The sequence below is a fragment of the Somniosus microcephalus genome, chromosome 12 (genome assembly GCF_052327205.1).
Source record: "Somniosus microcephalus isolate GS21.2 chromosome 12, FLI_Smic_1.0, whole genome shotgun sequence".
In the NCBI taxonomy this organism is placed as follows: Eukaryota; Metazoa; Chordata; class Chondrichthyes; order Squaliformes; family Somniosidae; genus Somniosus; species Somniosus microcephalus.
Window position 1 is genome coordinate 81,901,732 of NC_140998.1, and position 24,815 is coordinate 81,926,546.

Sequence of the window (24,815 nt, forward strand, 5' to 3'; positions counted from 1 at the left end):
GCAGGAAGTGGTCGCCTTTAAATAGCGCTCCCCCAGTCTCTTCCTGATTGCAAAACACTCCCCTCAACCTGTCGTTGCTAGCGGCAGGCGGTAAGGCAGGGGGCGCCACTCAATATCTGGTCCGGGGCGTTGCGCACTCGACTGACGTCACGATCTGCCGGCGCAGGAGATCGTGGCAGTAGTGTTTAGCGCCGTTGCAAAATGTCTAGTTAATTTCGTGAGTGGCGCAAACATCGCTGCGCCAGGGCGCAAGTTGCTTTGCGCCCCATTAGCGCCCTCTTAAGGCGCCAACAACTGAATTTTCCCCCCTAAGTATATAGAGAACAAAAGGGAATATGAAAAGGTTAGGAAATAAGTGGGGGGGAAAAATTAGGAAGGCAAAGAGAAACTACAAAATTAAATTATCAAGAAATATAAAAAGAAATGGTAGCCTACAGACACAAATAACAAAAGAAAAAAAGGATGGGAATAGTGCCACTAAGGGATACACATGATAAACTCACAGGTAATGACAGTGAAATGTCAGAAATATTAAATAATTCAGCACCCCTTCCCCTGGCACCTTCCCGTGCAAGCGCAGGAGATGTAACACCTGCCCTTATACCTCTCCACTTCCCACTGTCCAGGGCCCCAAACACCCCTTCCAGGTGAAACAGTGATTTACTTGTACTTCTTGCAATCTAGTATACTGTATTCGCTGCTCACGATGCGGTCTCCTCTACATTGGGGAGACCAAACGCAGATTGGGTGACCGCTTTGCAGAACACCTCCGTTCAGTCCGTAAGGGGGACCCCGAGCTTCCCGTCGCCTATCATTTTAATTCACCGCTCCATTCCCACTCGGACCTCACCGTCCTTGGCCTCTTGCATTGTTCCACGGAAAATCAATGTAAACTCGAAGAACAGCACCTCATCTTCCGATTAGGCACTTTACAGCCTTCCGGACTCAATATCGAGTTCAACAATTTCAGATCATAACCTCGGCCCCTATTACATTTTTACTTATATTTTTTATCCACACCTTTGTTTTGGTTTTTCCCCCCTCCCCCCCCGCACCACCACTTTCCTTTTTTTTCCTCTCTCCCACATGGCAGCTGTCTCCCATTCTGCCAGCGCATTTCACACCTAATCTAGAGCTGTCTTTTGTCTCCACTAGTCCCATCACCATCTCGTCTTGTTTTGAATACCTCTTAATGTCTCTTCTCTTTTGTTCTCTCCCAGCCCGGCCTCTTTATCTATTTCATTCCCTGTGCCTCTTTAGTCTTGATAAAAGGGTTTTGACCCGAAACGTCAACTCTAATTTCTCTGCACGGATGTTGCCTGGCCTGCTGAGTTTTTCCAGCATTTTCTGATATTAATAATTACTTTGCCTCTATTTACCAGGGAAACCAACATGATGGACACGACATTAGAAGAACAGACCAAAAAGGATAAAAAGACATTCAAGATAATTGATAAACTAATCAAGCTTAGAGGATAAAACCCCTGGTCTAGATGGATTGCATTCGTGCATATCAAGTTAGGGAAGAAATAGCAGAGGCACTGTTACATACATATAAAACATAATTAGAAAAGGGAATAGTGCTAGAGGACTGGCGGACAGCTTTTAATGTGATGCTTTTATTTAAAAAAGGAGGTTGAACAAGTCCTGGAAACTATAGACCAATTAGCTTAACGTCGGTGGTAGAAAAGATAATTTATTCTAAAAGGGAAGGTTCTGCTTGACCAACCTTATTGAATTCTGTGAAATAGGTACAGAAAGGGTAGATAAGGATAATACAGCAGATGTAATATATTTGGATTTCCAAAAAGCCTTCGATAAGGTACCGCATCGTAGTAAGGTCAGAACATGTGGAGTCAAATGGACAGCAAGTCTGCTACAAAACAGAAGAGAGAGAGTGGGGGTTAAAGGTAGTTACTCTGATTGGGTAATGGTGTTCCATAAGGATCGGTGCTGGGACCACGGTTGTTCACCATTTACATAAACTATTCAGACTTGGGAATCGGACGTACAATTTCAAAATTTGCAGATGACACCAAATTGGGGGCTGTAATTAATACAGAAGACTGCGACAAAATACAGGAAGACATTAATAAGCTTGCAGAATGGGCGTGTAATTGGCAAATGAACTTCAATATAGATAAGTGTAAGCTAGTACATTTTGGTAGGAAGAATAAGGAGGCCACATACTCTTTGGAAAGCAAGTGTCTAAATGAGGTAGAGGAACAGAGGGATCTTGGGGTACAGATACATAGATCACTAAAAGTAGCGACGCAGGTTAATAAGCCCATAAAAAAAATCAAACAAAGCACTGGGCTCCCCCAAAAAAGGGAGATGGATAAACCTGGCAATTACAAGCCAATCAGTTTAACACCAGTGGTGGAGAAGCTTTTAGAAACAATAATCCGGGGGGAAATTAACAGCCACTTGGACAAGCATGGACTAATAAAGGAGAGCCAGCCCGGATTTGTTAAGAGTAAATTGTGTTTGATGAGGTAACAGGATGTATGAGGGCAGTGCAGTTGATATTGTGTATGTGGACTTTCAAAAGGTATTTGATAAAGAACCACATATTAGGCTTGTTAGCAAAATTGAAGCCCATAGGATAAAAGGGGCAGCAGCAGCATGGATACAAAATTGGCAAAGGGAGAGAAAACAGAGAGTTGTGGTGAATGGCTGTTTTTTTGGACTAAAGATAGGTATACAGTGACATTTCCCAAGGTTCAGTACTAGGACCACTGCTGTTTCTGATATACATTAATGCATATAGTTCTATTACTTGCATTGTTTTCTTTACTGTTCTTGGACAGACTAATTCCACCGAGCTGAAGCAGAGGAAGGGAAAGTCACAATGTGAACCTGTGCCAAAATGGCTTCAACTTTGTAACTCTCGATCAGTATGAGCTTACTTAAGATGTAGAGGATAGTTCTTGTTTCAAAAATTAAAGTAATTAACTAACTTTTCATAACTTAACACAATGATTTGGCATTTTTTTAAAATTATAAATTCACTATCAATTTATTTTCATAATAACACATATTAAATTATAAATTATAGTAGGGTCTTTCCCTTAGCAGCCCATTACAACCGTCACTATTAGTGGAAACAAGAAAACCATGTTCAAATCACACTTGTCTTTAAGTCTGCATACATTGTGGGATGAAATCTGTAAAAATGAATTAAAATCACAAAGTAAAATGTTTTTTTAAAGTGCAAGATCAATTCTAAAAAGGCCGAATCTTGCTATTTTATTGCAAGTTTGATCGTTACTCGGCTGTTTTCTTTTACTGCTGACCACTCTTTGGATCTTTAGGTTGTGGATATTGACTCAGTAATCTGTGCCTGATTTGAACACTTACTAGTCATGCCAATCTGGGATATTATAGAATTTACAATCTTCCTAACAATTTTAATATAAAAACTTTAGAAGGTGAAATCAAGTTTTCATATCAACCAGGTTAACCAAAAATAAAATTCTGAATAAAAACAAATGTTGACTGTAGTGCTATTCAATGTCAACTGTGCCAAAAATCTAAAATACGTAGGAACAGAAGTAGGCTATTCAGCCCCTTATGACCTGCCATAGCTTAGAAACAACAAAGTTCATTTTAGTTTACACACTACTGACTTTATTATTTTAGATAGTTATGTGGTTATTTTACATTACATGTGATTTATACTGGGACTATTTGTAGGATTGTAAAGTGGAGTTAACTGGATATGAAATGATGCTCTATCAAAACTCTGAAGCTTTGATGTCTCCATGCCATCTGGTCACAAGGTAGTGAAGATAATTCTAACTACATGATTTGGGAGTTCTTAATGTTCATCAACCCCATTCTATTGCTTAAGTTTAACTAGCAAATGTTTAAAAGAAAAATATTTGTTACTCTATGGCCTTGATTTAATCAAAGTTAATTTACTCAACACGTCTCATTGCCTACTGCAGTCCAAATAAATTGACTCAGTAAAACAGACAGTGGTAAAATATAATGACTCATCAGAATAGGACTATTCTGTAAAATGTACTTCTGCATATAAATTCAGTTTTGAAGGAAAATTTCACATTGGGTTTGATTATTGAAAAAAGCAAAGTGCAGGTGTAGTACTTTTTATGCGAAGTACTATTCCTTCAACTGGAGGAGGGCTAATTTCAGTGAGTTGAAAAGGGATTTGACCCAGGTGAATTGGAATCAAAGATTGGTAGGTAAAACAGTAAATGAGCAATGGGAGGCCTTCAAAGAGGAGATAGTTCGGGTACAGGCTAGACACATTTCCACGAGGGGTAAAGAAAGGGTATCTAAAGCTAGAGCTATCTGGATAACTGAAGATATAGAGATTAAAATGAAATGGAAAAAGGATGCTTATGTCGGGTTCATAATTCAGTAGAGAACCACACTGAATACAAAAAGTATAAGGGAGAACTGAAAAAGGGATAGAGTATATGAGTATAGATTAGCAGGTAATATAAAAGGGAGACCAAAAGTAAAGATAAACATAAACAGTCAAAGGAAGGGTGGGATTAGGGACCACCAATGAGATCTTGTGTAGGCAGAGAGCATAGCTGAGTACTTTGCATCTGTCTTCACTAAAGAAGAGCATGCTGCCAATGTCACAGTAAAGGAGGTAGGACAGAAATTGGATAGGATAAAAATAGATAAAGAGGAGGTACTTAAAAGGTTGGCATTGATCAAAGTAGAAAAGTCACCCAGGCTGGATGGGATGCATCCTAGGTTGCTGAGGGAAATAGGGGTGGAAATTACAGAGACTCTGGCCACAATCTTTCAATCCTCCTTAGATATGGAAGTGGTGCCATAGGACTGGAGGACTGCAAATGTTACACCCCTGTTCAAAACAGGGGAGGAGATAAACCCAGCAATTACAGGCCAATCAACCTAACATCAGTGGTTGGGATACTTTGAGACATTAATCCGGGACAAAATTGGCACTTGGAAAAATATGGGTTAATAAATGAAAGCCAGCATGGATTTGTTAAAGGCCAATCGTGTTTGACTAATTTGATTGAGTTCTTTGAAGTAACGGAGAGGGTGGATTAGGGTAGTGAGGTTGATGTTGTATACAGTAAACTCTCGTTTAAACGGCACCTAATCAACCGGAATTCTTTAATAACCGGCAAAATAGATAGCCAGTAATTTTGCCGAATCCATCGATTTTTTGTTTTTCCGAGTCAGAGTTTCCCGCGGTGGCCATGTTAGTCACTAGTTTTTATTTTTTGTGTTAAAAATTGCCTACCTCTGTTATCCAGAATTTTTAATCAACCAGCACTATCCCGGTCCTGGATACGAAAGAGTTTACTGTATATGACTTTCAAAAGGTACTTGATAAGGTACCACATAATAGACTTTAGAAAAATTGAAGCCCATGGGATTAAAGGGGCAGTGGCTGCGTGGATACAAAATTGGCGAAGGGAAAAGAGGCAGAGCATTCACGAGGCTGAGAAGTTGGTGGATAGCACGTTTAGTGAGTTGGTCACACCGCAGGGAAGGGCTACACAGGAAGAAAGGAAAGGGGTGACCATCAGGCGGAGCAATAGAAGTAGGCAGGTAATGCAGAAAACCCCTGTGGCCATTCCCCTCTCAAACAGGTATACCATTTTGGATACTGTTGGGGGGGGATGACCCACCAGGGGTAGGCAGCAGCAGCCAGCTTCCTGGCACTGGGGGCGCTCCTGCTGCCCAGGAGGGGAGGGAAAAGAGTGGGAGAGCAATAGTGGTAGGGGATTCTATAGTAAGGGGAACGGATAGGCGTTTCTGTGGCCGTAGACGTGAATCCAGGATGGTTTGTTGCCTCCCTGGTGCCAGGGTCAAGGATGTCACTGAGCGGCTGCAGGGCATTCTGGAGGGGGAGGGTGAACAGCCGGAGGTCGTGGTCCACATTGGTACCAACGACATAGGTAAAAAGAGGGATGAGGTCCTGCAGCAAGAATTTAGGGAGCTAGGGGCAGGGTTAAGGAGCAGGACCTCAAAGGTTGTAATCTCTGGATTACTCCCGGTGCCACGTGCTAGTGAGTATAGGAATAGGAGGATAGAACAGATGAATGCGTGGCTGAAGGGATGGTGCAGGAGGGAGGGCTTTAGTTTCCTGGATCACTGGGACTGCTTCTGGGGCAGGTGGGACTTGTACAAGTCGGACGGTTTACACCTGAACCAGAGGGGAACCAATATCCTTGCGGGGAGGTTTGCTAGCACTGCTGGGGGGGGTTTAAACGAACTCGGCAGGGGGATGGGATACAGAGTGGAGCTATAGTAGGGGGTGAGGTACAGCCAAATACGGAGGAAAAAACAAGTCAGCAGGGAAGGCAGAGCAAAGATGTGAAGGCAAAAGGGAATATGGCAGGGCTGGAATGCATTTATTTTAATGCAAGGAGTCTTGCAAATAAGGTGGATGAACTGAAGTTGTTGATGAACACATGGGAGTACGATATTGTGGCTATCACGGAGACATGGTTGAGGGAGGGTCAGGACTGGCAGCTGAATATTCCGGGGTATAGAATCTTCAGGCGAGACAGAGGGGGGGGTAAAAGGGGAGGGGGTGTTGCAATATTAATTAAGGAGTCTATTACTGCTGTAAGGAGGGATGATATATTAGCGGGTTCCTCTAATGAGGCCATATGGGTAGAACTTAAAAACAAAAAGGGGGCAAGCACCTTGCTGGGAGTGTACTATAGGCCCCCAAACAGCCAGGGGGAGATAGAGGAACAGATATGCAGGCAAATCTCAGAGAAGTGCGAAAATAATAGGGTAATAATAGTGGGGGATTTCAACTTCCCCAATATAAATTGGGATAGTCAGAGTGTGAAAGGCTTGGAGGGTGAAAAATTCTTAAAGTGCATTCAGGAAAGCTTTTTGAGCCAACATGTAGAAGGTCCTACAAGAGAGGGAGCGGTGCTGGACCTAATTCTAGGGAATGGAGACGGGCAGGTGGTGGACGTGTCTGTAGGAGAGCATTTTGGCGATAGTGACCACAATTCGGTGAGATTTAAGGTGGTCATGGAAAAAGACAAAGACGGCCCGGAAATAAGGGTTCTAAATTGGGGGAAGGCAGATTTTAATAAGATAAGACAGGATCTGGCCAAAGTGGACTGGGAGCAGCTACTTATAGGAAAATCCACATCAAAACAGTGGGAGGCTTTCAGAAGGGAAATAGAGAGAGTACAACACCAACATGTTCCTGTAAGGGTCAAGGGTGGGACCAACAAGCAAAGGGAACCTTGGATGACAAAGGACATACAAAAATGCATTAGGAAAAAAAGGGGGGCTTTTGGCAGTTACAAAAGACAAAAGACGGTGGAAGCCCTAGAGGAGTATAAGAGGTGCAGGGGCATACTTAAAAAGGAAATTAGGAGGGCGAGGAGGGGCCATGAAATAACACTGGCGAGCAAGATAAAGGAAAATCCTAAGATGTTTTATAAGTATATTAAGGGCAAGAGGATAACCAGGGAAAGGGTAGGGCCCATTAGGGACCAAAGTGGCAAGCTGTGTGTAGAGCCAGAAGAAGTAGGTGGGGTTTTAAATGAATTTTTTGCCTCCGTGTTCACTGTGGAGAAAGATGATGTAGGCATAGAAATCGGGCAAGGGGACTGTGACATACTTGAACATATTAGCATCGAGAGGGAGGAGGTACTAGCGGTTTTAGCAGGCCAAAAAGTGGATAAATCCCCAGGCCCGGACGAGATGTATCCCAGGCTGTTGTGTGAGGCAAGGGAGGAGATTGCGGGGGCTCTGACACAAATTTTCAGAACCTCTCTGGCCACAGGGGATGTACCAGAGGACTGGAGAACAGCTAACGTAGTACCATTATTCAAGAAGGGTAGCAGGGATAAACCAGGGAATTACAGGCCAGTGAGCCTAACATCTGTGGTAGGGAAATTATTGGAAAAAATTCTGAGGGACAGAATTAGTCTCCACTTGGAGAGGCAAGGATTAATCGGGGATAGTCAGCATGGCTTTGTCAAGGGTAAATCATGTCTGACCAATCTGATTGAATTTTTCGAGGGGGTGACTAGCTGTGTAGATGAGGGAAATGCTGTGGATGTGGTTTACATGGACTTCAGTAAAGCTTTTGACAAAGTCCCGCATAGGAGACTGGTCAAGAAGGTAAGAGCCCATGGGATCCAGGGGGCCTTGGCGCGTTGGATCCTAAACTGGCTGAGTGGCAGGAGGCAGAGGGTGATGGTCGAAGGTTGCTTTTGTGACTGGAAGCCTGTGTCCAGTGGGGTACCTCAGGGATCGGTGCTGGGTCCCTTGCTGTTTGTGATCTACATTAACGATTTGGATGAGAATGTAAAGGGTATGATCAGTAAGTTCGCGGATGACACGAAAATTGGTGGGGTGGTAAATTGCGAGGAGGAAAGTCTCAGGCTACAGGACGATATTAACGGGTTGGTCAGATGGGCGGAAAAGTGGCAAATGGAATTTAACCCGGAAAAATGCGAGGTGATGCATTTTGGACGGTCAAATAAGGCAAGGGAATACACAATGGGTGGTAGGGCCCTAGGAAGTACAGAGGGTCAGAGGGACCTTGGTGTACATGTACATAGATCCCTGAAGGCAGCGGAGCAGGTAGATAAGGTGGTTAAAAAGGCATATGGGATACTTGCCTTCATTAGCAGAGGCATAGAATATAAGAGTAGGGAGGTTATGATGGAGCTGTACAAAACGCTGGTGAGGCCACAGCTGGAGTACTGTGTGCAGTTCTGGTCGCCTCACTATAGGAAGGATGTGATTGCTCTGGAGAGGGTGCAGAGAAGATTCACCAGGATGTTACCTGGGATGGAGCGCCTTAGCTATGAAGAGAGACTCTACAGGCTGGGGTTGTTTTCCTTGGAGCAAAGGAGGCTGAGGGGGGACCTGATTGAGGTGTACAAAATGATGAGGGGCATAGATAGGGTAGATAAAGAGGAACTTTTCCCCTTAGTAGGGGGGTCAATAACAAGGGGGCACAGATTCAGGGTAAGGGGCAGGAGATTTAGGGGGGATTTGAGGAGGAACTTTTTCACCCAGAGGGTGGTTGGAAGCTGGAACTCACTGCCTGAAAGGGTGGTAGAGGCAGGAACCCTCACAACATTCAAGAAGCATTTGGATGAGCACTTGAAATGCCATTGCATACAAGGCTATGGACCAAATGCTGGAAAATGGGATTAGACTGGACAGGGATGGATGGGCGGCGCAGACACGATGGGCCGAAGGGCCTCTTTCTGTGCTGTAAAACTCTATGACTCTATGACTCTAATAGTGGTGAACGGTTATTTTTCAGACTGGAGAGAAGGGTGTAGTGGTGTCCACCAGGGGTCGGTATTGGGACCACTGCTCTTTTTGATATAGATTAATGACCTGGACTTGAGTACAGGGCACAATTTCGAAATTTGCAGATGACCTGAAACTCAGAAATGTAGTAAACAATGAGGAGCATAGTAACAAACTTCAGGAAGATATACAGAAGTGAAATGGGCAGACACATGGCAGATGAAGTTTAACGCAGATAAGTGTGAAGTGATTCATTTTGGTAGGAAGAATGAGGAGAGGCAATACAAACAAAATGGTACAATTTTAAAGGGGGTGCAGGAAGAGAGAGACCTGGGGGTGTACCTACACAAGTTTTTGAAGTTGGCAGGACAAGTTAAGAAGGCATACGGGATCCTTGGCTTTATAAATCGAGGCATAGAGTACAAAAGCAAGGTAGTTATGCTAAACCTTTATAAAACACTGACTAGGCCCAAACTGGAGTATTGTGGCCAATTCTGGGCACCACACTTTAGGAATGATGGCAAGGTCTTAGAGAGTGTGTAGAGATTTACTAGAATGGTACCAGGGATGAAAGACTTCAGTTACGTGGAGAGACTGGAGAAACTGGGGTTGTTCCGCTTAGAGCAGAGAAGGTTAAGGGGAGATTTGATAGGTGGTCAAAATCTTGAAGGTTTTCATGGAGTAAATAAGGAGAAACTGTTTCCAGTGGCAGAAGGTTCAGTAACCAGAGGGGACAGATTTAAGGTCATTGGCAAAAGAACCAGAGGGGACATGAGGGAAAAGTTTTTACGCTGTGAGCGGTTATGATCTGGAATGCACTGCCTGAAAGGGTGGTGGAAGCAAATTCAATAATAACTTCAAAAGGGAATTGGATAAATACTTAAAGTAAAAATTTGCAGGGCTATGGAGAAAGAGCAGGGGTGTGGGACTAATTGGATAGCTCTTTCAAAGAGCCAGCACAGGCACAATGGTCCAAATGGCCACCTTCTATGCTGTGTGATTCTATGATTCCTTTTATACAAGAAGATAATAGCCGTAGCACTTATTTCATCATAGTTTTATTTATAAAAAAGGTAAATTTTATCACTGACCTGAAGCTTCAGATAGGACCCTGCACTTGGCTGTTGTGATGGCATTTACAGGGACCACTCCAGGGTAGCGTAACTGCAAACTGGGGGTCAAGTACCAATGAAAACAGCCCAAGCGGTAATCTGGACCCATCCAATTTTAGGAAACCACATTCCAAATTCTATAACTTGAACTCTTTCAACAGTGCCATTTCAAGATGTAAAGAATACTCTCTATAACTAACTTTCACCAGTGCAGTCTATTGGAGAGGGAGGTCTGACTTAAGGGTCACAATGTCAGTCATAAAATTGATCTTTTTAAACAAAACTTGCAGAGACCATTATTTTTCTATAAAAATGAGTAACACTTTGAACAAAAAGTGCTCCTGACACTTTCTTTCCTCTTTAACGATGCACATCTCACTTTCAAATCACACCCTAATTTGCTCAGCAGAAAAGAGTTTCATTATACTAAAACAGAAATTGACCAGTTGCAGCTTTCAGTAGTTTTATGCTTCTGATCCATATAAACACAATTGTCTAGTTTTATTGGTGTGTTTTATAGGCACTACTCAAGTGTTGTTCTCACGTGCTTTTCTTTTTATTGGAAGTTTATGTTCCAGTGCAGCAGGTAATCAGCGGTGTCCATAGTACTGCTTCCACCATGATGTAACAGAAGCTGCTGCAGAAGAGATCATACCACCCGTGCTGTTGCTATTGCTGATTGGCTGAGATGCTTGCATGGCTTGGCTTTGTAATACTTCCACTGGCTGAGAGGGGATGTCATAAAATTTAGGGCTGGGTACAGTCTCCCAATCTGTTCCCAAATCAGTCTCTTCATCAGTTATATATTCATCACCACTCTCGTCTGTCTGAGCAGCAATATTTGGGTCCACCAACTCCATTGAATCTTCAAGATCAGCACTGATTTCGAAAGGCCCAGATCTAAATTCAAAATCATTACAGTTTATATACATGTAATAATGGGACATGTAAAGATTCCTTTAAAACTACACTGCCTTGGGTAAATTTAATTATGATTTCTACTTGCCAATGGATGAAAATGACATTTTGAAATATTGAAGATCTGTTCACGGCTAAAATACATTGGCAAGTAGAAGTTATAATATAGCTTCTCGTGTATTATTTATCCAATCTGTGACAAAGAAAAAAAGTTTTAACATGTATAAAATTTGAAATGATGCTGAATGTGAAATTTACATTTTTTCCCTCATTCTGGCAGGAGGATAACATTTCAAAGTGGTAATATAATCAAACAGGCGTAACCAAAGCGCGCACAAAATCTTGAGGTACCAGTATTCAGAAACCGTATGTAAACAGCAGAAGATACTGTTCAAATGGGGTATTCAAACCCTACTGGACTTGAGAATGGTTAGTGGAAGAGTGGATATGATACCATATTGCTGAAGCACATGCCCGAAATGATGGCAAAATGGAAAATATTCGAAGAGAATGATACTCGTGTGGTACAATAAACTTTAAAGTTGTTGCAGATCAAGGCCGCTGACTAATGTGAAGTAGAAATTCATAGAATTCACCATACAGTGGAAAAAAGTTGTTCTTTCAATTTTCTCTTATTTCTCTTCTCCTCCAAAGGCACTGACTCAGGTTGGATAGCAATCAGTCGTGGGAATCCAAGGTAAATTTTCTACTATTCACTGCACCAAGTGGATGACATTATATAAACATTATTAGAACTTTGTCACTGGAACAAAGTTATAATAATGTTTATATAATGTCATCCAATTCTCAAAGTTGTTGCCCCTCGCTGTCTACCAAAGGCTAGAGGCTCCTCTTATCGCTCCCTGCCTACAGTTGCAGAACAAAATAGACAGGTAAAACAGAATAAATTAAAAGAAAGGAAAGGCAAAGAGCAGGAAAAAGTAAAACAGGAAACAAACAGAACTAAGAGCAAAGAAAGAAGAAGCTGACTGGCTTCCACAAAACATGATTTGATTTTTCCCCCCACTGCTTGGCTGTGATGTCCCTCATGGGAAAACTGTCCACCAAAACACATTGTATGCTTACACATGAAGGTGACTTGAGTGAAGTACTGAAGGGCTGCTGCCACCTGTGGAATGGTCAGTGTTTTCATGAGAAGGTGGGAATGCTCAGATTCCATTTCAAAATTACAATATAATTGCCCAATGATCTAATGCCAGAACCATATTTGTTCATCTTCTCTGAATCTATTCCACAGTTTATTTTATTTATTTTTTTTAATCGGTGAGGCAAATTGAATAAATTACATTCTTCCATTCACAATGACTCCTGTCTTAAGAGTGGCAGAATACTTCCTTAGAATTATATTCCATAAATTTACTTATAAGTCACAAACATTCTACTAGCCTTTGCAACTACTGTCACGTGACTGCATAGCCAAATATCAGACGCAACCAGGTCAGAACTAAATAGACAGGTAAATTGGATGACATCAGATTTTCTATTTTTAATCAATCTGCGTTGTGTACATTTCTCAATATTAAATATCATTGTTTTGCCCTGTTAAGTTGCTGTAGTTCACATTAGCATTTTCGCCTGAGTCAGAAGGTTGTGGGTTTAACCCCTCCTCTAGATCTTGAGCAAGTAATCTAAGCTGCCAACAAAATATTAAAAATCTCCACAATAGCTTCATCCTCCAAAATTAGACCCCTCCTTCATCCGAGTGGTCCTACACTCTATTATTTTACTTTACACATGCTCATAACAGCCATTACTATTTCCTTCTATATTATTTGCTAGTCTTTTTTCATATTCTCTTTTAAACCTTCTAATCTCCTTTTCACCTTCCCACTACAGTTCTTAAATTCCTCTTTTTTTTAAATAGTTAACTTTAATTTTATCCTGCTACCCTTTTGTGTTTTAGTTTTAATCTCTCTATTTATCCATGGAAGTCTATTCTTTGATGTACCCCACCTTTTGTCTTATCTTATTACAATATATTTTGTACTCTATCCAGCTCGTATTTGATTTCCCACTGCTGATCCATAAAACTGTCTTCTGCCAAAGGCCTTAAGGTCCCTCTGCAAGACCTCAAATGTACTTCTATCTAAGTCATTGGTTCCAACATGGACCACAACTTGTTCACTCTCCCTTTCCAGAAGTTTTTCTACCTATTCTGTGATGACCTTCATACTGGCACCAGGGAGGCAACATACTATTTTGGATTCCGTCACAAGTGCAGTAAAGGTTGTCTGTTCCCCTGACTATAGATTCTCCCCACTACTATTTTTGTAGCCGACCTGCCTCTTAACTCCCAGGTAGATCCTTACTTCATGGTGCCCACAATACTGCTGAGTCACTATCCACCTCGTACTTGTCCAATACAATCTAACTACTGGACAGTTCCAGCAACTTGACTCCCTGCACCTCTGAATCCTGTCTCTAGCTGCTGCACCTAAGGATAGTCATCCACTACTCTCTGCATTACCCTGAAATGTCTAGCATTGCCTCTTGGATGGCAACATTCTGAAGAACACAATCCAGAAACCCCTCATCCTCTCTGATGCTTTGAGGTGTGACTGCTCCAAATATTTCATTTTCTAACAGTGTGAATGTGCTGCTACTGAATACACAGAAAAGCCCAGATATTATACTCCAAGCACATGTTGAAGTTTCCCTGCAGTGCTATCCTACTGTTTAAAAATGTAGACAGCATTAGCCTGAACTTCCATTAGCACCAAGCTCTTGTAAGAATTAAACTTTGCTTACTCACTTCACACAGGTATTAATTATAGGTGAAAAAACTCTCTGTACAATTGCAACCCAAGGCTGACCTCCCACTGAAGTTAAACTCCACATTCTTGCACCCCAATGGCCTCTTCACAGAGATAAGACATGGAAAAGACTTCCTGGTAGGATAGCAGGTGAAAACCTAATTTAAGAAATTGTTCAGCGAACGAGGCCCGACCAGAGCGGACCTGCGAGCGAGCAGCTGAGGAGTTTCAAAAACCGGCGGCAGTTGGGGAGCAGCGGCTGATTCAGCGAACGAGACATACCAATTCAACAGCAGGGGAGAGAGGTAAAAAGTAATCAAAGTGTGACGTCACCAGGAAGCAGGTTATTGATTGGTTGGTGATTATTTCTCTCTTTTTTTTAAACTTTAACTCTGGTTTATAGTTTCTAAGGTCTCTCCAGTGTAGCAGGGACTGTTGGTAAACCAGTTAACTGTAGTGTAATTAGTGGGATTGATTGATTTAATTTAAATTCAATTAATTAAAGGGTAAGTCATGGCAGGACAGCCGGGCCCCGTGATCTGCTCCTCCTGCGATATGTGGGAACTCAGGGACACTTCCTGTGTCCCTGACAACTACATGTGCAGGAAGTGCATCCAGCTGCAGCTACTGACAGACCGCATTGCGGGGCTGGAGCTGCGATTGGATACATACTGGAGCGTTCACGATGCTCAGGACATCGTGAATAGCACATTTACGGAGTTGGACACACCGCAGGTAGAGGTTGGACAGGAAGAAAGGGAACGGGTGACCAACAGAGTACTAGGCGCAGGCAGGTAGTGCAGGGGTCCCCTGTGGCCATCCCCCTCTCCAACAGATACACCACTTTGAGTACTGTTGGGGGGGATGGCTTATCAGAGGAAGGCAGCAGCAGCCAACTTCCTGGCACCAGGGGTGGTTCTGCTGCACAGAATGGGAGGAAAAAGAGGGGTAGAGCTATAGTAATAGGGGATTCAATTGTAAGGGGAATAGATAGGCGTTTCTGCGGCCGCAAACGAGACTCCAGGATGGTGTGTTGCCTCCCTGGTGCAAGGGTCAAGGATGTCTCCGAGCAGCTGCAGAACATCTTGGAAGGGGAGGGTGAACAGCCAGTTGTCGTGGTGCATATAGGCACCAACGATATAGGTAAAAAGCGGGATGAGGTCCTAAAAGCGGAATATAGGGAGTTAGGAGGTAAATTAAAACACAGGGCCTCAAAGGTAGTAATCTCAGGATTGCTACCAGTGCCACGTGCTAGTCAGAGTAGAAATAGAAGGATACTTCAGATGAATACGTGGCTAGAGGAATGGTGCCAGGGGGAGGGATTCAAGTTCCTGGGACATTGGAACCGGTGCTGGGGGAGGTGGGACCAGTTCAAACCGGACAGTTTGCACCTGGGCAGGGCCAGAACCGATGTCCTAGGGGGAGTGTTTAAACTAAAATGGCAGGGGGTTGGGAACCTGAGCAGGGAGACAGAGGAAAGGGATACAAGGATAAAAGCAAAAGATAGGAAGGAGAAAAACAAAAGTGGCAGTCAGAGAAATCAACGGTTTAAATCAAACATGGCCACAGTAAATAATCATTCTAATAGGTCTAAGAGCGTTAAAAAAACAAGCCTGAAGGCTTTGTGTCTTAATGCGAGGAGCATTTGTAATAAGGTGGATGAATTGGCTGCGCAAATAGAGGTAAACAAATACGATTTGGTTGGGATTACGGAAACGTGGCTCAAGGAAGGCCAGGACTGGGAACTCAACATCCAGGGGTATTCGATATTCAGGAAAGATAGGCAAAAAGGGAGGTGGGGTAGCATTACTGGTTAAAGAAGGGATTAACACAATTGTAATGAAGGATATTAGCTCTGATGAGGTGGAATCTGTATGGGTAGAATTGAGAAATACTAAGGGGAAAAAAACGTTAGTGGGAGTGGTTTACAGACCTCCAAACAGTAAGTTGGGGATGGCATTGAAAGGGAAATTAAAGAAGCGTGCAATAAGGGCACAGCAGTCATCATGGGTGACTTTAATCTACATATAGATTGGGCTAACCAAATTAGTAACAATACTGTGGAGGAGGAATTCCAGGAGTGTTTACGGGATAGTTTCCTGGACCAATATGTCGAGGAACCAACCAGAGATCAGGCCATCTTAGACTGGGTATTATGTAACGAGAAAGGATTAATTAGCAATCTTGTACGAGGCCCCTTGGGTCGGAGCGATCATAATATGATCGAATTCTTCATTAAGATGGAGAATGAAGTAGTTGACTCGGAGACTAGGGTCCTCAATTTAAATAAAGGAAACTACGATGGTCTGAGGAGCGAGTTGGGTAGGATTGATTGGGGAATGGCACTCAAAGGGTTGACGGTGGATAGGCAATGGCAAACATTCAAAGACCGAATGGATGAACTACAGAATTTGTTCATCCCAGTTTGGCATAAAAATAAAACAAAAAAGGTGACCCAACCGTGGCTAACAAGGGAAATTAGGGATAGCATAAAGTCCAAGGAGAGGGCATATAAACTGGCCAGAAAAAGCAATAATCCTGAGGATTGGGAGCAGTTTAGGATTCAACAAAGGGATTAATTAAGAAAGGGAAAATAGAATGAGAGTAAACTTGCAGGGAACATAAAAACTGACTGTAAAAGCTTTTATAGATATGTGAAGAGAAAAAGATTGGTGAAGTCAAGCGTAGGTCCCTTGCAGTCAGAATCGGGGGAATTTATAATGGGGAACAAAGAAATGGCAGACCAACTAAATACATATTTTGGTTCTGTCTTCACAAAGGAGGACACAAATAACCTCCCAGAGATGCCGGGGAACATAGGGTCTGATGAAAGGGTGGAACTGAAAGAAATCAGTATTTGTAGGGAAATGGTGTTAGGAAAATTGATGGGACTGAAGGCCGATAAATCCCCAGGGCCTGATAATCTACATCCCAGGGTACTTAAGGAAGTGGCTCTAGAAATAGTAGATGCATTGCTGGTCATCTTCCAGAATTCGATAGACTCTGGAACGGTACCCATGGATTGGCGGGTAGCTAATGTTACCCCACTATTCAAAAAAGGTGGTAGAGAAAAGGCGGGGAATTATAGACCGGTAAGCTTGACATCGGTAGTGGGGAAAACGCTAGAGTCCATTATAAAAGATGTAATAGCAGAGCACTTGGAAAGCAGTGACAGGATCGGACAAAGTCAACATGGATTTACAAAAGGTAAATCATGCTTGACTAATCCACTGGAATATTTTGAGGATGTAACTGGTAAAATAGATAAGGGAGAACCAGTGGATGTGGTGTATTTGGACTTTCAGAAGGCTTTCGATAAGGTCCCGCATAAGAGATTAGCGTGCAAAATTAAGGCACATGGGATTGGGGGCAAGGTATTGACTTGGATAGAGAACTGATTGGCGGACAGAAAGCAAAGAGTTGGAATAAACGGGTCGTTTTCCGAGTGGCAGGCAGTGACTATTGGGGTACCGCAAGGATCGGTCCTAGGACCCCAGCTGTTCACAATATATATTAATGATCTGGACGAGGGAATTGGATGTAATATCTCCAAATTTGCAGACGACACAAAGCTGGGTGGGAGGGTATGCTGTGAGGAGGATGTCGTGAAACTCCAGTACGATTTGGACAGGTTGGGTGATTGGGCAGAAACATGGCAAATGCACTATAATGTGGATAAATGTGAGGTTATCCACTTTGGTGGCAAAATCAGGAAGGCAGATTATTATTTGAATGGCAATAGATTGGGAGAAGGGGAAGTGCAAATAGACCTGGGTGTTCTTGTGCACCAGTTGCTGAAGGTAAGCATGCAGGTGCAGCAGGCGGTTAAGAAGGCAAATGGTATGTTGGCCTTCGTAGCAAGAGGATTCGAGTACAGGAACAAGGATGTCTTGCTACAGTTGTACAGGGCCTTGGTGAGACCGCACCTTGAGTATTGTGTGCAGTTTTGGTCGCCTTACCTGAGGAAGGACGTTCTTGCCATGGAAGGAGTGCAGCGAAGATTCACCAGGCTGATACCTGGGATGGCAGGAATGACGTATGAGGAGAGATTGTGTCGATTGGGCTTATACTCACTGGAGTTTAGAAGATTGAGAGGGGATCTCATCGAAACCTATAAAATTCTGTCAGGCCTGGACAGACTAGATGCAGGAAGGATGTTTCTGATGGCCGGGGAGTCCAGAACCTGGGGTCATAGTCTAAGGATAAGGGGTAAGCCATTTAGGACTGAAATGAGGAGGAATTTCTTCACCCAGAGAGTGGTGAACCTGTGGAATTCTCTGCCACAGAGGGCGGTGGAGGCCAGTTCATTAAGTATATTCAAGAAAGAGTTGGATATATTTCTTAAGGCTAAAGGGATCAAGGGATATGGGGAGAAGGCAGGGACAGGGTACTGAATTTGGATGATCAGCCATGATCTCATTGAATGGCGGAGCAGGCTCGAAGGGCCTACTCCTGCTCCTATCTTCTATGTTTCTATGTAGGAATCTGCGATGGGGAGACTGTTTTGTCTCTCGGGATGGATGAGCCAAGATCAGCCAGATCTCCATGTACATTGATCCTGTGATTTCCAGTAACTTTCAGGCATTATATGCTTTTCTCACACCACTGGCTTGGAATTGCTGCTTTCATTGCCACTAATGCATGTTAATTGCAGAGTCCAACATTTTTCCCACTCTAGGTCAAGCTTCTCAGGGGGTCATACAGGTAGACTATCCTTTATCCGAACTTCCAAAAACCGAAAGTTTTTTCGTTCAGCCTAAGTCGTGCGCACGACATGACCCGAGTGGCGCAAAACATGACAGGAATGGTCCTCCGGGGCCCAGAACAAGAATTCCTGCAGATTGTCGACACGCCGGCCTTCGCTCTCGATGTTAAGTGTGACTGAGGGAGCTCTGCCTTTCCCTGTGAGCAGGGCAGAGGGTCACAGAGTTCCCTCCTGGGTAGGAGATTGCAGGCCGAGCCGGGCAGTGTGAAGGAGGTACCGGGAGAGAGAACCCAACAATACAGCGGCCCGTCCGATAGCTGCGGCGGTCCGTCCGATATGCTGCCATTCTATCCAAACTTCCAGATAAACCAGCGCTAATGTTGTCAGATACGAAGGTTTTCATCTCCGTATCTGACAACAATCACTGTTGCTCAGCAACAGCTTGTAAACACTCGGCCCGTGGCTTGGGAGCGTCTCTGAAGCTGTTGCTAAGCTACAGAGACGCTTTCCAGAGCCTGCCGTATCTGACAACAAACACTGTTGCTCAGCAACAGCTTGTAAACACTCGGCCCAGTAGCTTGGAAGTGTCTCTGAAGCTGTTGCTAAGCTACAGAGACGCTTTCCAGAGCCTGCCTGTGAAAAGAATGCTAGGAGTTTCCCAGTCTGAAATAATACCTTCTGAAATCCGAAAATTTCCGAAAACCGAAACACAGCTGGTCCCAAGGTTTTCGGATAAAGGATAGTCAACCTGTACTTCTAATTTTTTAATTAAAAAAACCTGGAATGTGTGGTGTATGTGCCTTTAAGAGCAATTATGGTGTATGTGCCTTTAAGAGCCCCAGGTGTGCGTAATGCCGGTAATTGCCACTTGGGCTATATAAGCCTGTGTATTGTGTATATCCTTTAGAAACCCCCCCCCCCACAGACTTGCTTAGTAAATACCTATGAACCAACTCCTGTCTTCAGTGTCTTTATCTACACACGGACACTACAGAATGACATTCAGTATTTTCAAATCTTGTATCACCGTTATTCATAGCAAGTTGAAAGTCAATTCTGCCATAGCTTAGCTACTTGTCTTTTCAAGTACTCTTGAATGCCTACCATCTGGTTATTGGGGCTTTGTGCTGGGAGAGTTGGGTACTCCCTTGTAGGAAATAGCAGCTTATTGTTTCAGACCTTGTTACTACTAGATCAGAAAATCATAGCCTGCAGGACTATTAAATAGCCATCGGAATTATGCAAGCTAAGCCTGTCCAGGTTTTCACAAGATCAACCAGATCAAAATGACAAAACATGTAGTTTGCAGATCAGCTCACTGAAATCGGACTCCATCACTGACACATAACCTGCACAACATTTTTGTTTACATGACCTACAAAGTATGAGAATGGAATGCCAATTCATCATGGGACTTGACTGTAACATCCTGATGCAGTTGGTGATGGCTGTTTTTTAACCCTGATTCAAACTCAGGATCAGAGTGATGTAACATGTACACTAACACAAGCTTACACCCCACTTTTCCTATTGCTGCTATCCACTATTATAAAGCAGATATGCTTCAATGAGTCTTTTAGGAACGTTTTCTCCCCTGCCAAAGCATGTTGATTCACCTTTGCTCTTTACATAGAAAGCATTTAATGTTATTAATTAGCACTTATATTTTTGAAAAGGAATATATGTAAAACTTTAGAAGCAAATTCATCAGAATTAAAAACTTTGTAACTTCAGGTAAACTGCTCCTCAAAGACTTACTGTTTGTTCCCAAACCTATTAAAGATCCAACTTACCTGCCGAGGTTTTTATTTTCAGAACTGACCAAGTGCATAATATTCCGGAGTGTGTGCAAGGGATGCAACAGTTCTGGGTTAACATGCTGTGTGATAAGAAAATGTTACAAAAGATTAACAATATTAAAAATTAAGTTAGTGTGAACTAAGAATTATCTGTAGACTTTGTTACTATATATATTTGTACAAACATGAAGTTTAAAAAAAAATAACTACCTTATTGTTACATTTCTTTCAGCTTTTAGTAACTCAAACTGCGCGGAAATACTTAAGAGCCGTAAAATAATTCTCAGTGTAAAGCCAGTCAGGCATTTTTTTAAAACTGCAAATTAAAATTCAGTCTATTTGTGGTACCTGGGAAAAGCAGAGATGTAGGATGTTTGTGTTTAGCTTATTCACTGCTCGAATGAACTTCTTTCTGCTCATATTCTCTTCACAAAACTCACTGCAGAAGACAAATCATCTTAGTAATGCAAAACTTCATATTCCATATTTTGTGAAGCAATGATAAAGTAGAAATGATTTTGGTTTTAATAAGTGCTCAAAGTAGGAAAATTAGTCCAAAACATGAGAAACGTGGTCATGCATATGTTTTGGAACAAAATGTATTGGCACAATTGCATTTAAAGGTTTGGAGACTTTTAAGATGAACACTAAAAATGGAACAAATTACCTTAATCTTAGCACCATTATTTAACTTCAGCAATTACAAATTGTAAGTCATCAACCAGGGACTGCCTTTTTGCAGTTAGATTAATTAGATCCTATGTGCTTAAGGAGGCAGACACTGGAGTTGGGAAAAAATTGGGAAGAACCATTACAAGCTGTTTAGATTTTTTTCTCCTTATAGGTGCATGGGTGGATGATTTCTCGAGATACTGACTTTTAAAAGAAGCCAATTACGAAGTGTTGCAACTTTTAGTGTATTCACGCTATCCCTGCACATCTTGTAAACTGGGATTTGGTCTAGGTCCAACCACCTGTAAATTTTGCTTCCATTCAGACAGGTGTCAGTCACAAGCTCTGCAGTGCAGAAGTGAAAAACTATTGTTTTGGAGCTCAGTATATAGAAGTCAGATTGCCATGAAGTAATTCTTATGCTAGTGCACCTTCTGGTAGACAGAACGAGTACAAGTCAATCCAGAGACGTACATTTACTTCAGGTGACTTGACTACTAATCTTTAAGTGAAACTAAATTAATCTAAAGGAATCTATCTGAATGTTCCACTACCAAAATAACATGTCAGTATTTACACAAGTTGAGACTGACAGAAGCTGCTCCCTACACATTCATCATTAAAAGCAATCCAGAGAATAATGAGATGTAACTTAATGAATCTGGATAACATTTTCCAACTTGTATTAATGGCGACTTAGTTGTGACTGTTTCCATAAGATCCATCTTGAACAGTTGGTCAGAGACTGATGAGAAAGTCAGTTAAGATTATACAGTCAGAACATAAGAGCCTTAACGGCACAGAAGGAGGCCATTCGGCCCATCGAGTCCATGCCAGAATTATTATTGTGGCAACATCTCATGATCTAGCAGATTATTTCCTCGTATATCAATTGTAAGAATGAGCTGATAGGATGTTAGTCAGTCTACTGAAAATCAAACCAACTAAATTGCAATACATCAGTCTTCACAGATACAAAAATGTTGTTTGACATTCTTAGTATCAGGTGAGAGAAATCAACTTCATACAACTTAAAAAAGTTTTAAGAGGTAAAATCTTTAGAAAATCTTGGTTTTAAAACTAATCTGCCAAAATGCAATTTTTCTTTTCCGCATCCTCTTATTTATTTTTCATCTTTACTTCTTTTCTTATCCCCCTTTTCGTTTATTAATTTTCCATCATCCTCTTTAGAGCTTCCCAACCCCACATACTATTCTCTGCACTAGATGGCAAACAGAAAACCTGCTCATAGGCCTGTGCTACTCTTGGACAGGTCAAAATTTGAATTACATTCCAGAGGGTTCAATGAGTAAGGGCACCACATAATGTGGAACTGAACTATACACACCAGAAGGTCCTAGGTTTGATTCCCAGTAAATGCTGAGTCAACCACTGCATGCTCGGGTAGTAGGGGGTTGATAGGTTTGGGAGCAAAGAGTCATCTCAATATCCTCAGGCTGGAAAAGGGAAAAATCAGCTGGGGCACAAGCTTCCATTGCAATCCAGTATCCTGTCTGTATGTGAGTATCAGGTGACAACAGGAGTGAGTTGGTAGTAATGCTCCCCACAGTCAGATAGCCTAGTGGTGCTCACTGTCCAAACTCTCATATCAAGAATGATCATTTCAGTAATGTCGTGGAGGGTGCCACTGCTTGTGGAACCACACCCCAACCATAAGTGATCTGCTACAGGACAGGAAGGGTAAGGGGGAAGAAAATATTGAAGAGTTCCATTTCTGGTACATTTGCAATAGAAGCTGGTGCTCCAGCTGATTTTTCCCTTTTCCAGCCTGGCGAAACTGAGGTGTCTTTTTGCTCCCAAACCTATCAACCCCCTACTATCCTAGCACGTTTACCATAATCCATGGCCAATCCCAGAAAGTCATTATAACAGGAAAGGCTGAATCTCTCTCAGAATGCCTTTTCTTTCTTCCCTTGGCAAAGGAAGTTTCTTTAGGTATTTCTTCCTATTCACCCTCCCACATATATTCATTCTTGATTTTGAAAGTCAAAGCTAAGGCATTTCTAGTAGCCCAATTGCCATTGGATTAGTCTTAAAATAGTACAAAAAGAGCTTCTTCGTCCAGTGGAGAGTTCAATATGCATGCTTCTGAAGGTTTACCATAGTTATTATTTGACTTTAGGATACTTGCCTGTTGCAAAGTCTTTTGGGAAGATTTACATCAAGAATGTGAGAAAGTATATTTGCCAGCTGTGTGGCATAGCACAGTGCCGCACTGATGGTATATGCAGGGTTACTTTGCTCCATATCTGTGTATGAACAATACAAGGCAGGATATAGACTGAAAAAGGTCTACAAACATGCATTCAATAATACCACACAAACACTTTTGAAAACAACTTGCATTTATATAATGCCTTTCACGTATTAAACGTCCCAAGATGCTTCAACAGGAGCTTTATCAAACAAAACTTGACACTGAGCCATATAAGGAGATATTAAGACAGATGACCAAAAGCTTGGTCAAAGAGTATAGTCCAACAGTTTTATTTGAAATCACAAGCTTTTGGAGCGCTGCTCCTTCGTCAGGTGAAGTGGAGAGATGCATAAAGACACAGCTTATATAGTCAGAGAATAATGCCAGATGATTACAGGTAATCTTTCTAACTGCCATTTATCACACCTCGGCAGAGAGATAATCACAGCGATCAAAGGTGTGAATGGTGTCCAAACAGGTCAGTCAGGAAAACATTACATCAAAGAACAATGAGGTGGGGTCACAAGGGGTCAAATGTTGCAGATGCTGGGGTCTGTATGAAAAACAAAAAAGACAAAAAAACATTTTTTTTGCTGGAAATCACAGCAGGTCCGGCCGCATCTGTGTAAAGAGAACAAGCCAACGACGACTTGAGTCCGGGTGACCCTACGTCAGGTGGGGTTATATGTAGCGTGACATGAACCCAAGATCCCGGTTGAGGCCGTCCTCATGAGTGCGGAACTTGGCTATCAGTTTCTGCTCTACGATTTTGCGTTGTCGTGTGTCTCGAAGGCCGCCTTGGAGAATGCTTACCCGAAGATCGGAGGCTGAATGTCCTTGACTGCTGAAGTGTCATCACCATCATCACAAGTGAGGACACCACCCACCAGGTACATACTCATGTGACTCGGCCAACGTTGTCTACCTCATACGTTGCAGGAAAGGATGCCCCGGAGCATGGTACATCAGCGAGACCATGCAGACACTGCGACAACAGATGAACGGACACCGCGCAACAATCACCAGGCAGGAGTGTTCCCTCCCAGTCGGGGAACACTTCAGCAGTCAAGGACATTCAGCCTCCGATCTTCGGGTAAGCATTCTCCAAGGCGGCCTTCGAGACACACGACGCAAAATCATAGAGCAGAAACTGATAGCCAAGTTCCACACTCATGAGGACGGCCTCAACCGGGATCTTGGGTTCATGTCACGCTACATGTAACCCCACCTGACGTAGGATCACCCAGACTCGAGTCGTCGTTGGCTTGTTCTCTCTACACAGATGCGGCGGGACCTGCTGTGATTTCCAGCAAAAAAAATGTTTTTTTGTCTGTTTTTTGTTTTTCCATA

The 24,815-nt window shown here is 42.6% G+C and overlaps 1 protein-coding gene across 1 annotated transcript in view; it reads right to left on the bottom strand.

The window, feature by feature from the left end:
- Nucleotides 1-9,047: 9,047 nt before the first annotated feature.
- The window catches only part of atg14 (autophagy related 14), a 56,017-nt gene continuing 40,249 nt past the window's right edge, over nucleotides 9,048-24,815 (bottom strand). The window contains exons 7-10 of the mRNA XM_086003237.1: nucleotides 23,400-23,517; nucleotides 20,924-21,014; nucleotides 20,570-20,655; nucleotides 9,048-11,279 (exon numbers count right to left, since the gene is read on the bottom strand). Of these exons, the coding sequence (XP_085859363.1) occupies nucleotides 10,970-11,279; nucleotides 20,570-20,655; nucleotides 20,924-21,014; nucleotides 23,400-23,517 (605 nt within the window). The 3' untranslated portion in view covers nucleotides 9,048-10,969. The remainder of the gene's footprint in view (nucleotides 11,280-20,569; nucleotides 20,656-20,923; nucleotides 21,015-23,399; nucleotides 23,518-24,815) is intronic.